This window comes from Emys orbicularis, chromosome 10, assembly GCF_028017835.1.
Source record: "Emys orbicularis isolate rEmyOrb1 chromosome 10, rEmyOrb1.hap1, whole genome shotgun sequence".
NCBI classification, from domain to species: domain Eukaryota; kingdom Metazoa; phylum Chordata; order Testudines; family Emydidae; genus Emys; species Emys orbicularis.
Window position 1 is genome coordinate 11,040,239 of NC_088692.1, and position 14,570 is coordinate 11,054,808.

Consider the following 14,570-nt stretch of genomic DNA (forward strand, 5'->3'; position numbering starts at 1 on the left):
CAAGGGGCGGAGCTACGGGACTATAGGGGCGGGGCGGGGCGAGGCGAGGCGAGGGGGGCGGTTCTCGGGGTAAAGTTATACCGACAGTGGGGGACGGGCATTTAAATTCTGCGCACAAACGTGCACTGGTATTAACTAAAGTGGTGCAGACGCAGACCCCTGTGTGGACACGCTTTACTGGTTTGAGAGTGATCATAGCAATTTTCATCAGTAGCAGCAAGCTATGGCGCTCTGTCAGGTTTAAATCAATGTCAGAGTGTCTATACGCTGCCACTTTATCTTTGGCTTCACTGACTAAAAGGGGGGAGGAGGGGATTTGTATTGGAAGAGCTATCTCCATGCGTCTGATGAAAGCTTATGCTCCAATACGTCTGTTAGTCTATAACGGGTAGGCAATCTATGGCACGTGTGCTGAAGGTGGCATGCAAGCTGATTTTCAGTAGCACTCACACTGCCCGGGTCCTGACCACCAGTCCAAGGGGCTCTGCATTTTAATTTAATTTTAAATTAAGCTTCTTAAACATTTTTAAAACCTTGTTTACTTTATATACAACAATAGTTTAGTTATATATTATAGACTTATAGAAAGACACCTTCTAAAAACGTTAAAACGTATTACTGGCACGCGAAACCTTAAATTAGAGGGAATAAATGAAGACTCGGCACACCACTTCTGAAAGGTTGCCGACCCCTGGTCTATAAGGTGCCACAGGACTCTTTGTTGCTTTTTACATCTCCAGTTAGCTATCGCAAGGTAAAATCCTAGAGGAGACAAGGCAAGTTTTTCCCCTGATGTTCCTAGTCAAGATGAGTCCCAGTGAGGACTGTAGGAATATCCCATAAGGGTATAAACTATACTGGTGTGAGGCAGCTTATACTGATATAACTGTGTCCACACAAGGGATTGTATCCATTTAGCTATATTGTTAGACTATCACACTTCTAACTGAAATAGTTAAATCTATTAAAAAAATGTGTGTAGCCTAGGCCTACTTGTTGGCAGCTATGCACAGGGTTCTTCACAAACAGTTAAGCTCCACTTATACAGCAGGAGGCTTGAGAGGTAGAGGGGACCTAAAGATCATATACTGTACAATTCTTTATGGAGGAGAAATCAGTTACATTTGGGGTGTATCTCAAAGAATCACCTCTTTCATCCCATCTCCCCAAATCATCAGGCTGGCCCTGGTGGCCAGGAGGCAGTTATATTTGGGGAATGGAAAACTACAGGCCTGTCCAAAAATGGTAAGGCTGACTCTGTGAGAGGTGAGCTGGAAGAACAGTTCCCACTTGATTTGAATTCAGAAGTCTGTCACTTTTTCTGAAAGCAAGACCCTGAGAACCTCTGGGGATTTCTGCTTGCTGAAGGACCACTTGATGGCACTATTGCTCCACATAAATACCTACAAAGCCCCTTTGGTGTTTGTCATCCCAATATGATTTTTAATGACATCAGGTAAGTGTTAATGCTCTTTTTATTGGGTTTAGGGTTTGGTGGTTTTCATTGTATTATTCTTACTTTAATGAATGAGATAGAGCCCCATCCTGAGTGCGTTGTGTGGGATCATGCCTCTCAGCTATCCCTCATGATGAGAGAGAATACTATCCCCACGCAAGCTTGAGGTGTAAATTATCAACACTAGAAATGTGGAATCTGGAAACCAGTTATAGAAGTGTAATGTAAATGCAGCGAGGCTAGCTTTCTTGTGTCCCTTGTCATGGCCACTGTCCCACAACAGCCCTGTGCTTGGGCCTTGGCAAATTAAAGATACATATGCCTACAATAACCCTTTCCCCCAACATTTTCCCACTGTTGCTACTACTAGTTCAGTTCCACTATTGGTATCAACTATAAGAGCACTGACATAAATAAGTAACAGTGCTGGCTTTTTTTACCACAAGGCATTTGGAACTTCTCTGCGTACGGTTAGACAACAAGGTGGTAAAATACACATTGGACACTGCAAGAGTGCAGTCTACACTAGCACTTCCAGTGGTAGAACTGGTGGTAGGTAGTAACTGGGGAATTTTGGAGTGTAGACACAGTTGTCTATGTGTCAATTGCAGCAAGATGTGACCCTTGAAAGAAAAAAATATATAATGGTGAATAATAGAAACCAGGATACCAATAATACTTTTCACTTCTATGGTGCCGTCCATCAGAGGATCTGAAAGCACCATACAAACATTAATGAACTAGGTTTCACACATACAGGAGTGAGGTAGTAACTCCCTTTTACAGATGGAGAAAGGAGGCACAGAGCAGCTAACTGATTTGTCCACGGCCACACAGGGAGTTGGTGGGGGGCTGACTGAGATTCATATTTAATCCTTTGACGTCTGGACCTGGGGCTTTAAGAAAAAGACCAGACTTTGTGCCATTGGCCAGACTGCATGAAGACCCACAGGTGCCATCTGTACATGGCCTTGAGCGCCAGCATCTGGTGCTGCGGGGGGCCTTTAGAACCAGCCCTCCATGGGGATCAGCGTCTGACCATGGCCCTATTGGGGAGGGCCCAGAGGAGGGTCCCTCATGTTGGGTGCCAGGCCAGACTCTGTGCGTGGGGCCCTTGTGTGGGTGTCTGGCCCTCGCCTGGGTAACCCCATCAGTAGGGCTTCCCCAGCCCCTGCTTGCTGGCTCCCCAGCTGACCCCGTTGCTCCCCTGCGCTGTGTTCTCCTAACTCCGAGCAAACACTTGGTTGTCCCAGCCCCGTGACGAAGCCGCTTCCCCAAACCCCGGGTGCAGAGACGCTTGGCCCGGCCGTCCCGTGCCCTATTCATCCGGGTATTGGCGAGGCTGCCGCGGCTGGTTGCCATGGCCTCGGAAACCCGGAAGTTCTGAGGGGAGGGGGCTCGATCCAGGCCGGGACCGCCGGACGCTGCCCTCAGGCCGCCCTGTCCTCCCTCCTGCCTGGTGACATGCACCTGCCGAGCCCGCTCCCCCGAAGCGGCTCCTGTGATCCGGCCGCTCCCTGAGCGCCGCTCGCGCCATGTCCCTAGCGACCAGCGAGGCGGCCACGGAGGGGGAGCTGGTGAGCACGGGGACAGGGGACTGAGGGAATCGAATGGGAGCGGCTGGAAGAGGGACCGGTACCGGGGGAGATGAGGAGGGGGGCAGTGGGACCGGGGGAGATAGGAAGAGGGTGCAGTGGGACTGGGACCGGGGGAGATGGGGGGGGTCAGTGGGACCTGGACCGGGGGAGATGGGGAGAGGGGGCAGTGGGACCGGGAGAGATGAGGAGGGAGGCAGTGGGACCAGGGGAGATGGGAAGAGGGTGCAGTGGGACCGGGACCAGGGGAGATGGGGGGGGGGGGGTCAGTGGGACCGGGACCGGGGGAGATGGGGGGGGGCAGTGGGACTGGGGGAGAGGGGGCAGTGGGACCGGGACCGGGGGAGATGGGGAGGGGGGGTCAGTGGGACCTGGACCGGGGGAGATGGGGAGAGGGGGCAGTGGGACTGGGACCGAGGGAGATGGGGAGGAGGTAGAGGGACCAGGGCAGGGGACATTGGGACTGGGACCAGGGCAGATGGGGAGGGGGACATTGGGCCCAGGGACAGGACCAAAACTGATGGGGATGGGGGACAATGGGACTGGGGCAGATGTGTGGTGTGGTGTGGAGAGGCTGTGGGAGTTGAAGGGTAGGACTGGGATGCCCACTACTCTAGCGTCCCTGGGGCAAGTACAACCTTCTCTCCAGTAGCACGTAAGGTTGGGCATCATCACGTCAATAAGGACACTGCAGTGATGACACCTCACTATGCATTCTTAATATGATGTGCCTGGGATTGTGCATGCTGTGGTGACACCAAGGGGCTTTGACATCATGGAGTGTGATAAGGAACTATCTAGCTCAGTTCCTATTTTGGCATCCATCACCATAGTTTCTGAGCACCTCTTGAGAAGACTCCAGTGATATTGTGCTCTTTCTTCCCCGCTGACAAGAGACGGGGTTAAGTTTTTTTTCTAAATGGATGTGGTGATAGTGTCATGCACTGACACTGTGGTTTGGTGGTTTGACTTCTCTCGATACAATATTTCTTAGCAGCTTGGTGTCGATGCCTCCTGACACTGTAGCGAGGTTTGCACATGCCGTGAAGATGCCATATAATGAGGGTTTGAAACCTGTGGCAGTTCAGTCAAAATGTTGTGAAGTGTTGGATGCGCAAATATGTGGTAAAACTCTTCTAGGACTGGGTGTAAGGGCTCCTGGATGCTAATGCCCTTGTTGCCACCAGCTCATTCTTGACCTTGGGAAGGACTCTTCCCCTGTCTGTGCTTTAGTGACCTCATCTGTAAAATTACTTCCTTGTCACCTCCATTGCACTAAACTTCTTGAGTTCATCTGCTGAAAGCCATACTATTCTATTATTGTCTGGCACAGTCTTTCTATCTGTCCCTTTTGTTTAACCTCCTCAAGGAGAGAAGGAGATGCAGGTTTTCAGGAGTAGGAGAGTCTTTTCTTTGAAGATTTATATGCACATTAGTTAGTTTTGCTTCTCACCCTCTGTTGTTTATCCATTCTCGTTTCTGCTGTTCCCTATCTAATTGCTAACATAGCCGATGGAGTTTCATAGTGATATCCAGCAGTGTGATAAAATGCTCCAAGAATAACAAAAATAACCTGTGTCAGTATGCTGCTAGGAACATTGACCCAGGAAATTAAAAACCGTATGGCATAGTGTATGAAATGTATGCCTACCTGCACTCAGCCAGGCCAAAAAGCTGCTTTATCTGTTCTTAATATTTTCTATGCTGCCTTCTTTCCTGTCAGCCAACACTTTAAAATCTGCTTTACCTCTTCTCCTGCTTCTCACAATGAGCTAGATCTGGATCTTGCCTAGGAACAGAGCTGCATCTGTAAGCGCCAGTGAAGCCAGCAGCAAGCGGAAATGAATTGCATGGTCCTTTCTGCAAGGGCAACATAACATGAAAATCATATGAAATTGAAATTTTCCAAACTTTCCTGGATATGCTCGTGTATGACAAGTAGGCAAAGATCGTCCGTTGGCTCAGTATGAAGAGATCGTACTCTTCTGTGTTGGCGCAATGTTAAACCAATAGCTATTTTCAGGTACTGTGATCTGAAGGGATAAACATGGGGAAACCTGTCCATCTACCTATCTTAGATACTTGTATGGCCCCCATCACAGTCTTTAGTGTCTCACAGTCTTTAGTGTGTGTATCCTCACAACACCCAGCGAGGTAGGGAAGTGCTCTTATCCTCATTTTACAGAAGGGAAGCTGAGGCACAGAGGCGAAGTGACTTGCCTAAGGTCACATGGGAAATCTGTGGCAGAGTAGGGAACTGAACACGGGTCTCGTAAGTGCCCTAACCACTGGACAATCCTTTCTCTCTGAATTCCAATGATGACTCTTTCACTGACTCACTGTCTAACCCTGGTCAAATCACTGAACTTTGCTATGCTTCTGGTTCCTTGTCTTTAAAATGAGGATGGTGATACTTCCCTCTCAGGGCTTAATGGTTGCTTAATGTTGCAATTGAAAATGTGAAGCAGTGTATAAGTGCTAAGGTATTAATACTGGACTAATTAGCCACCCAGTACTCTTTGGAGAGCCTGTAAGTGGGAGAGTGTTAAGGTTAATATGAGCATCTCTGGTCATATTGCATCTAGAATATTAACGAACACTGAAAAATAGTTACTACTTATTAAATGCAGAGTTACTTGAGAGAGAGGCTTACAGGAACATCATACTCTTTTATTAGACTAAAGGCACTGAAAAGGGGGCATAAAGAGATGAAGTTGGCCTTCCTGCCAACTGCTCTGGCCATCCCACCCAGCATTGTCACTCGCTGTCAGAGAAAAGATAGTGATGATTTAAAAATAATAGTAGAAATGTTATTTAATGAGAAGTGAGATTTTTATTACAAGCTTAGGAAAATGTTAGGGTTTCCATGGACATTTGTCATTTACTTTATATGTAATTCTTATGTTACTACCTTTTCTGAAATTGATTTATCACTCTGCAGTGATTTTTCATTCTACACCTACTGATACTGTCTGATATTGTGAATAAGCAGTCCAGGTTGCTGTAGCCCAGGTTTTCAACTTTTTAGGGTCAGATCGTGCAGAGGCTTCCTCTTTAGGAAATTTTTCCCAACTACACTGTCTCTTTGTAAATGCAGTGACAGAGTACACAGTTGAATTTACTGCAGTGATTGTTATAGAAAACGGGTATTATTTAAGTTCTGGTGATCTATATATTAAGCAACCATCTAGAGAGCAGAAAAGGTTATACTGTACATATCTACTCCCCAGGGAGATGACAGTCTGTCTGCTGTAACCTACGAATCTGACACAGAGATGGTGAGTTTTATCATCAATGTGCTTTTTGTAAACACTTGAAAAACTTCTCAGAATCTGCTTGTACCCCACACAGCATATCCCAGTTATGTCTACTGATTATTGATAGATACTTTAGAAAGTAGAGCTAACTATATTGTTCCAACAAAGAATTTGACATGTGGGGGCTCCAATAATTTCAAAATTCTCATGCTTGGTCTGAGACACTTTGTAAATGACATTCAGGGAATTTCTCAATACCATCAAGTTAAGGGACCCTAAGTTGTCTGTCTAGTACGCTCTAGTTGAATTGAACAAGTAAGGGTTCTTCCATCTTTTAGGGAATTGTAAGCTCCATTCTCTGCCCTGTAATAGTCCTGCACCTCTAAGGACTTGCTGATTCCCATATTTAAGATGGACAGGTAAATCTCACAGAGTTGTTCAATAAATGAGCAAAAATAGGTAGCTTTGGCTTTGTAGCATGCACCATTGTGGGGCAGCACCTTAATTGTGGTGGGTTGCTTTGTTTTGGCGTCCATTTATTTTCATTCATTTGCTGTAGCCTGCTACAGTGGCATTTGAACTTTGGTAAAACTAGACCAGTTGGGATAGCTATGTTGAATCCCTTTTGTTCTACGTGTAGTCATGCACTACAGTCCTGTTTCTTAGACGAGTTAATATTGTTTTATTAGATCTCTGCTGATTCCCCATTAGAAGTGGCTGCAGTTTCTGGTTTTCAGATTACTTGCTGAGGTGTTTTAGGAATGGGAGAGTTTGAATACAGAAAGCCTATCTTTCTTTTTCTTCCAGAAACGGAAGAAGAAAACTTCTCATAAACCCCCAAAGTCACCAAGTAAGTGTTACCAAAATTTTTCTTCTGTCTTCTTTGTCCTGAATGAGATCGATCTCCATGGGACACAACACCTTGAAGAATGCCCCAAATAAGAACATCTGTGATTCTCTATGGAATGCGAAGCCTTCCCAGCTGAGTGTTATATCCTATAACAAGAGACATTTGACTTTTCTAGGAGTTGGACTGGAGTTTACAGTTTTCTGGAGATTCTTGTGCTGGGCACTAACTGAGTAGTAATGCACTTTTCCCTTGTGGTGGCAAACAGTTTGCAGATAAAATCACTGTTTGCCTTTTATTTCCTTGAAGAAATGCTGTGTCCTTTGCTGTACCTGGGCAGAAAGAGATCCAAAGTTTTGGGGTCTAGAAGTACTGAAGCAGTGCATCCTAACATCCAATGGACCTAGTGGGTTGCAGAGTATCTGAGTCATGGAGGCTACAGAAGGATTTAAGCCATTCCATTTTTCATTTAGCACTATAATTCTATGGTTAAGGAAATTGCCCCCTGTTGTCATGGAATCCTTAATATCTATAAACTGCAGATAAAACCTTTTTTTTATTTTTTAAGTCCATTCCCAGTAAACTGTCTAATATTCAATTTATCTTCTGGGAATTTGTATTTCATACCTGATGTTTATGTGTTTTATAAATAGTATATAATATTTCTAAACAGTGGACTTTTTCTAACTTGCTAGGTTTTGATTAGGTGCTTCCCTTTCTTTGTACCTACAAACACCTTCTTCTTTCTGAACTACCTATGACTACATGATCAATTTGTCTTAAAAATAGCACTTTTATTTCTGTCATGGCCTTTGTGACATCACTTTTGACTATGCTTTTATTGATGTCATAAAGGCTGTGACAAACTTGCACACTTGTAAAAGTGCTCTCTTCTGTTGAGGCATACAGTATCTTTTGTGTAGGTAGAGCATATATGTATACTCTCTTCTTAATAGATCATTTCGATGTATTAATTTAGGTGTGTGTATATTTCTTATGGGTGCATAGATGTGTTTAAAGTGTACACACAAATATGTCGGTATATATTAAGTCATGTGATTATTCCTCTTCTCTGTAGCAACTATTTCTGGAAGGCGGACTTTTTTCTTATTTTGATGTAGCTATGTTCCACTTGCCTTTTGTTGTTGTTTTTAAGAGCTAAGCATTTAAGGTGTTATAAAATGTATTTTGATAATTTGGAAGACTGTATCAGGGATTATGTTCAAGAAGGAGAAAATTGTTTTGTGACATCAACTGTAATAATGCTATGAAATATTTTCTCTTGCCTTAGAATCTCCATATATCTCCAGCACATACCTGTATCCTAAAAAGGCTGCAGTTTGGAGGTCCTTGAAGGGAACAGGGATCATACACCATGAAAACCCAATGGCTAAAACACCAAGGCAGATGTGGCTAGGATCTCTGAAGCAAGGTATCAGTGTAGTAATTCCATCCACATCTGCAAGTGAAATTTCATAGGGTTTATAATGCAGTCCTGATTTAAGTGGGTTCAGCTTCCATTCAGTCCAGTATAAATTAATCTTGTTTACTCCAGGGTTGCATTTGGTCCACCATAATGTTTTACATTTAAAAGTTTGCTTAAGACCGTTTTTGTTGGTTGATCAATATTTGCATAACTTTCTCTTCCGTGTTGAGTACCTATAGGCTCTGGGATGCCTCCAAACAGAAATTTGTCCTTGATTAGATGCCTAGCTGGAATTTACTTTGCTGGTGTCTGGTTCGTTTGTTAGGAATGAATTTGACTTGCATAATTCTTGACAGTATTTGGATATACTTGTTTCTAGTGGGGGTTCGTAGAGGCAGCCAGAGCTGTTCTGGGCTTTGCTGTTGCATTCACACAGGGTGAATTGAATGTATAGTTATCTGTTGTTGTTTTTTCTCATTACTAGCAGGTATGAGCCAGGCCCTGAAATCAGACTTTGATGTGGCACATGCACGAACTAACCTTTCCAGCAGCACTCCAGAATATCTAAAGGAAGCTCTAGGCATGAAAAAGCCAAAGCATGCTCGTTCTTCTAGCAATGGTGAGCTCAGAAATTAGGCAACATCATTTTGTTTAAGGTCCTTGCTTCGGTAAGGCAGCAGCTCCTCTAGTTCTAACCCATAGAACAAACTCTCAAAAGGTGGTTCTCTGTGAGCTGGCTGGTCACATGGTGCTCACTCTCCTTATTTCTAGCTACTTAAGTACATAAGACAGCTGCCTACCTGAAATTCTGTGTAAAGTATTGACTCCCTTTGTTACTTCTCTCTATAAAGTGTTTGTGATACATTATGTTACTGTGTAAAAATCAGTTCGATTGTATGAGAAAATCAAAAGGAACACGCACACTTGAATATTGCTTTTTCTCCCTTTAGCAATAAATTATACATTTAAAAATCAAACTTCTGTCTGAAAATTTTGTTACAAGTAACACCTAAGATTCCTATAACTTACAAGGCTAGAAAAGTTACAAATTTTTCTATTTTTTTCCAAAGTATTGTGTGGCTTTTGTAAGTTGTTGGTTTCAGTATTTTCCATTATATGGTCCTTTAGTTTGTCTTGTTTTTGTGTGGATCTTTCATACAGCAACTGCGGGGAGAGAGGTTTGTTGTTGTTGTTGTTGTTGTTGTTGTTTTAAAGAAAAAATTGCCCCCAAAATCTGACAGGGGTTTCAGGTGCAGCTGCAGCAGCTGAAACTCTTTCTATTTTCAATTAATTTTTTTTATTGACTTTCTTTCTGTAGGCTACATCCCTGGAACACCTGACTACAAAGAAAAGGAAGATATGTATGATGAGATTATTGAACTGAAGAAGGTATAGTTGCTTTGCTACTTGAATAGAAAAAGTCCTATGTGCTGCCTCATCCATCTGTGGGTACCCAGCCCTGATCAGATCAGCAGGGTCTGGTTGCCTATACCTGGAAGAGCCACCGAGCTTCTTCACTTCAGTAATGTATGGACTGAACTGAAACCATGCCTATTTAAAGATATTTCATTTTACTAATGGTGTGACAGTCAGTTCTTCTAGATGTGGGAGGGCCATGAAGTATACCCAAAAGACTGAACAAACCCCTATCTGGACTTTGAAAAGGTTGATTGGGGTTGGTTCCTTTGCCACTTGAATTTCCATAGCAGCCCCTGATTATTCTTTTAATGATTAAAAGTCAGCCAGTTGGGTCTATGTGTACATGAAGACGGATGTTGGGCTTGACTCCTGGGCAAAGCTGAGCCAGGCTCTTGGTTAGAGGGAGGAGCTGAGATGGAGGTACCTGTAGACAATCATCTTGGCTGCTCCAGTGGCTCCAGTAAAGTTGCCCTGCCATTGAAGTCTCTTTTTTTCCCCCTCTTCTCCATACCCTGCAACTTCCCCTCTTAATCAGTCCTAATCCAAAGTGATGATCCTCTTCTTGCTTTTCCTTCATCATTAGTGCTAGCTATTTTAATTGGGTTGCTCTTGGTGTCCAAGAGTGAGTTAATTGTAAAAGCTCACAATGTGCCTCTGACTTTCTCCTGCCTGGAGAACTTGGGCAGAATTTGTAGATGAATTTGTTATCTTTTTGTTCCATTTTAGACAATACAGGTTCAGAAAAGTGAGGGGGATCGGATGAAAACAAAGATCCGACGACTGGAGAAGGAGAATAACAGGAAGGATCGACAAATTGAGCAGCTGTTGGATCCTTCCAGGGTGAGTCTTGTAACCTTCCCAGTAGCATAGCTGACAGCAGGATGTTAGTTTACAGTATTAGTGCAAGATAGTGAAGGTGGTGTTTTTGAATTTTTAGTGTCAAACTGAAAGGTCAGCCTGTTCTGAGTCAGTAAGGGAAACTCATGTCTCAGACATGAACAGTCTGTAACATGATGGTTCCAACTTGAATATGGTTTCTAAGAACTTTCAAGGTAAGTGTGGTAGGAGAGCACAGGAGGTAATATTAAATCAGGCCTGCCCCTGCGCCCATCATTTCTCTATTCTGAATATCTCAATTGTAGTAATGGCGAGCTTGCCTAAGACAGAGATACAGCTGATACCAGATGATTTCTGTTCTGTGTATCCAAGTTTGTCTTTCCAGTCTATCCGTTAACTGGAAGCACAAAATTCAATTCAAGGACAACTTATATGTTATGGTCCTGACTCCTCACCTGTAGAGCAGAAGGAAAACCCTATTGTAAGACCAATGAGCCTGGAAGAGAAATTCTTAGTCACTATTGTAATGGATGGCACAGAAAATCCTTAGATAAGTGTAAGAACATGTTCCTGGGCTGGAGGCTAGGAGGAAAACCTGCAGGGAGGAAGCTGAAGAGAATTTAACAAAACTAAGTTGATTTTGTTGTCTTCTGTTGCAGGGCTCTGATTTTGCCCAGACTTTGGCAGAGAAGAACGATACTAGATGGGTAATTTTCTTCACCTGCACTTTCAAATACGATTTTTCTCCTTTCCAGCTGAACACTTCCTGATAGAAGAATATCCAAGATACAGAAGGAGACCATACAGTTTAATTAGGCAATCATATAAGTGATGTCTTCATTATTGCCAGATATAAGACCTGTAACAAAGGTCTAGAATTAACAGCAATTCAAAGTGCCTTTTCTCATCCTCAGGAGGAATGTGTTTGCATCAATACATCAGCTTATTCATAGCCCTGAATTTAACAGAGTAGATGTACATTTGCACTCTCCACCTCTTTTCCCACACCCCCTAATAGTGAATGGATGCAATTATCAAAGTTTATGTTTTTATTTAGTGACTACATGCTATGTGAAATTCAATAAAGACAAGTGCACAGTGCTACCTTTAGGAAGGAAAATTCAAATGCACAACTTCAAAATGGAACATAACTGGCCAAGTGGCAGTACTGCAAAAAAATCCGGTGGTTATAGAGGATCACAAATTGAAGATGAGCAAACAATGTGATGCAATTGCCAAAAAGGCTAAGATCATTCTGGGGCATATAAACTGGAGAGTTGTGTGTAAGACATGGACGGTAATTGTTCTACTCTATTCAGCACTGGTGGACCTCAGCTGGAGTATTGGATCCCGTTTTGGGTGCCACACATTAAGAAGGATGTGGACAAACTGGAGACAGTCTAGAGGAGAACAACAAAAATAACAAAAGGTTTAGACAACCTGACCTTTGAGGAAAGGTTAAAAAAACTGGGCATGTTTAGTCTTGAGAAAAGAAAACTGAGGTGACCTGATAACAGTCTTCAAATATGGGCTGTTAGAAAGAGCTGTTAGAAAGAGGATGGTGATTAATTATTCTTCTTGTCCACTGAAGGTAGGACAAGAAGAAATGGGCTTAATCTGCAACAAGGGAGATTTAGGTTAGATATTAAGAAAAACTTCCTAACTATAAGGATAGTTAAGCACTGGAATAGGTTACCAAGGGATGTTGTGGAATCCCCATCATCGGAGGTTTTTAAGAACAGGTAAGACAAACACCTGTCAGGGTGGTCTATATATGTTTGGTCCTGCCTCAGCATGGGGATGGACTAGATGACCTCTTGAGGTCCTTTCCAACCTTACATTTCTATGATTGTATGCTTATGTATTAGTAGTGTTTGCACTCAGCTCTTAATGTGGTTATATTTAAACTAGCTGTTTATTAGGCATCTGGTTTAACTCTCTCCCTTTAAGGATAGCAGTAATGCTTACAGTTTGTTTGTCCTGTTACACATATGGCTAAATATTTCTGATTAGATGGATTTAGAAAGATGAAGTGGGATTCCTGAGAAACAGGAATTCTGACTGGAGATTCTGAGATTTCTCTAGAACTGATGAGCCGTGTTCTTTCCTTTCGGTAGGTAATCAATGGGCTGAAGCAGAAGATTCTCAAGCTGGAACAGCAATGCAAAGAGAAAGACAACACTATCAAGTATGGCTCTTTTGGGGCAAGGAAATATATAGGACAAGAGGGGGGAGGGAATTGGACATCCATTTTCTTATGGAGTTAGATTCTCTGACTCCTTGGGAAAGATGAATTAAGTCATAACTGTTGTCAGTAGCTACCTGTGTGGTGCTCTGCTCTTGTTCGATGATGATAACAGTCGGCTGTGTGCGTGTTCCCTCTGTGTGCTGCCCCAGCTCTGTGCAGATAGCTGACATAGCAAACCCCGAGAGAACCCCCAATGACCACAGACTCTAGTAAGGTACGAAGGAACCTGAGCCAGGTTTATTGTCAAACGAAGCACAGTAATAGTTTCCCGTAGACTCTACAAGACATACTACGAATTTGTGCCCCCTGGCAATGGACCGGCTCAGTCAGTGGCGGGACTTTCCACTGCCCCCTAGGCCAGACAAAGATGCGCACTCCGGGACCTACTTTTATACAGTTACAGGACAGATTACTCATCCCTACTGACGTATTGAAGTACAGCCTCTTGGCTCATTAGGGCTCTATCCATCATGCTGTCCTGTCTTTAAGATGCACCTGCCTGTTCCTTGTTATGTCTGTGGATTGTCCTGATGTCATCTTGGCACAAGTTCCTCTTCTCGCCAACTTCTGTGAGTGGGGCCTGCCTCTGGCTCACAGCCCAGCTTTTGCTTAGCAATGCCTGGAAGTACTTTGGTTCAGGCTTCAGGCCTCAGACTAGGCTTCTGACACAAGAGTTTATGTTTCAGGGCCTCATCTTACTACAATAACCACATGTGACTCTCGCCATACCCTTCCCAGATATTTTAAACCATTAATGGTCATTCCTTCCTTATCAGATCTCCTGAGGTTACTGTTGTATTCTTCCATTTTCAGTAAATTCCAGACAGATGTGAAGACCACTAATTTGGAAGAGATGAGGATTGCTATGGAGACCTACTATGAGGAGGTACATCTGGTGAGACCCCTGCCCGTGTAAACAGGGAGGAGAGGTTCAATTATAGATTCTAGGTAGAAACCCTGAACAGTTTTACACTTGTTTCCTAGAGCCCAACTGCACCTGTCTGTGTGTGCAAGTCAAGTAGACACGTGTGTGTTTTGTATATATATAAAAGCACCAACTAGGTGTACTTGTAAAAGCCTTGATGTAAAGCAGAAAACCTATTTTTAATTAAACAAGGCAAGTAATGAAACTAATACAGTGTACAGCTCCGAGCACAGCATCCATATTAATGCCAGTAGGACCATACTCTCATTTTTGGCCATGGCATTGTTACCTGTGCTAATGCCACAAGGATCTCACTTCTATTTTCACTTACCAGACACTGCATAGTAGGTTAGCATTCTGAGCTTTCCAACAGTTAAGTCTTTTCTGTGCCAGCTATGTATGTCCGTTAAGGCAATCTATCTTTTATACTTCAGATTCATCGTCTCCAAACCCTGCTGGCAAAATCTGAGGCTGTGGGGAAAAAGTATGTTTATTTCTTCTGGGACGTGTGCATGTATATGTTTTTGGTATATACTTTGTATACTATACTAAGTGATGGA

The 14,570-nt window shown here is 43.4% G+C and overlaps 1 protein-coding gene across 1 annotated transcript in view; it reads left to right on the top strand.

Moving 5' to 3' along the window:
- Nucleotides 1-2,937: 2,937 nt before the first annotated feature.
- IQCE (IQ motif containing E) overlaps nt 2,938-14,570 on the top strand; it is a 40,892-nt gene continuing 29,259 nt past the window's right edge. The window contains exons 1-11 of the mRNA XM_065412447.1: nt 2,938-3,033; nt 6,282-6,329; nt 7,116-7,158; nt 8,447-8,587; nt 9,066-9,200; nt 9,900-9,970; nt 10,727-10,840; nt 11,497-11,544; nt 12,955-13,025; nt 13,899-13,971; nt 14,445-14,494. Of these exons, the coding sequence (XP_065268519.1) occupies nt 2,992-3,033; nt 6,282-6,329; nt 7,116-7,158; nt 8,447-8,587; nt 9,066-9,200; nt 9,900-9,970; nt 10,727-10,840; nt 11,497-11,544; nt 12,955-13,025; nt 13,899-13,971; nt 14,445-14,494 (836 nt within the window). The 5' untranslated portion in view covers nt 2,938-2,991. The remainder of the gene's footprint in view (nt 3,034-6,281; nt 6,330-7,115; nt 7,159-8,446; nt 8,588-9,065; nt 9,201-9,899; nt 9,971-10,726; nt 10,841-11,496; nt 11,545-12,954; nt 13,026-13,898; nt 13,972-14,444; nt 14,495-14,570) is intronic.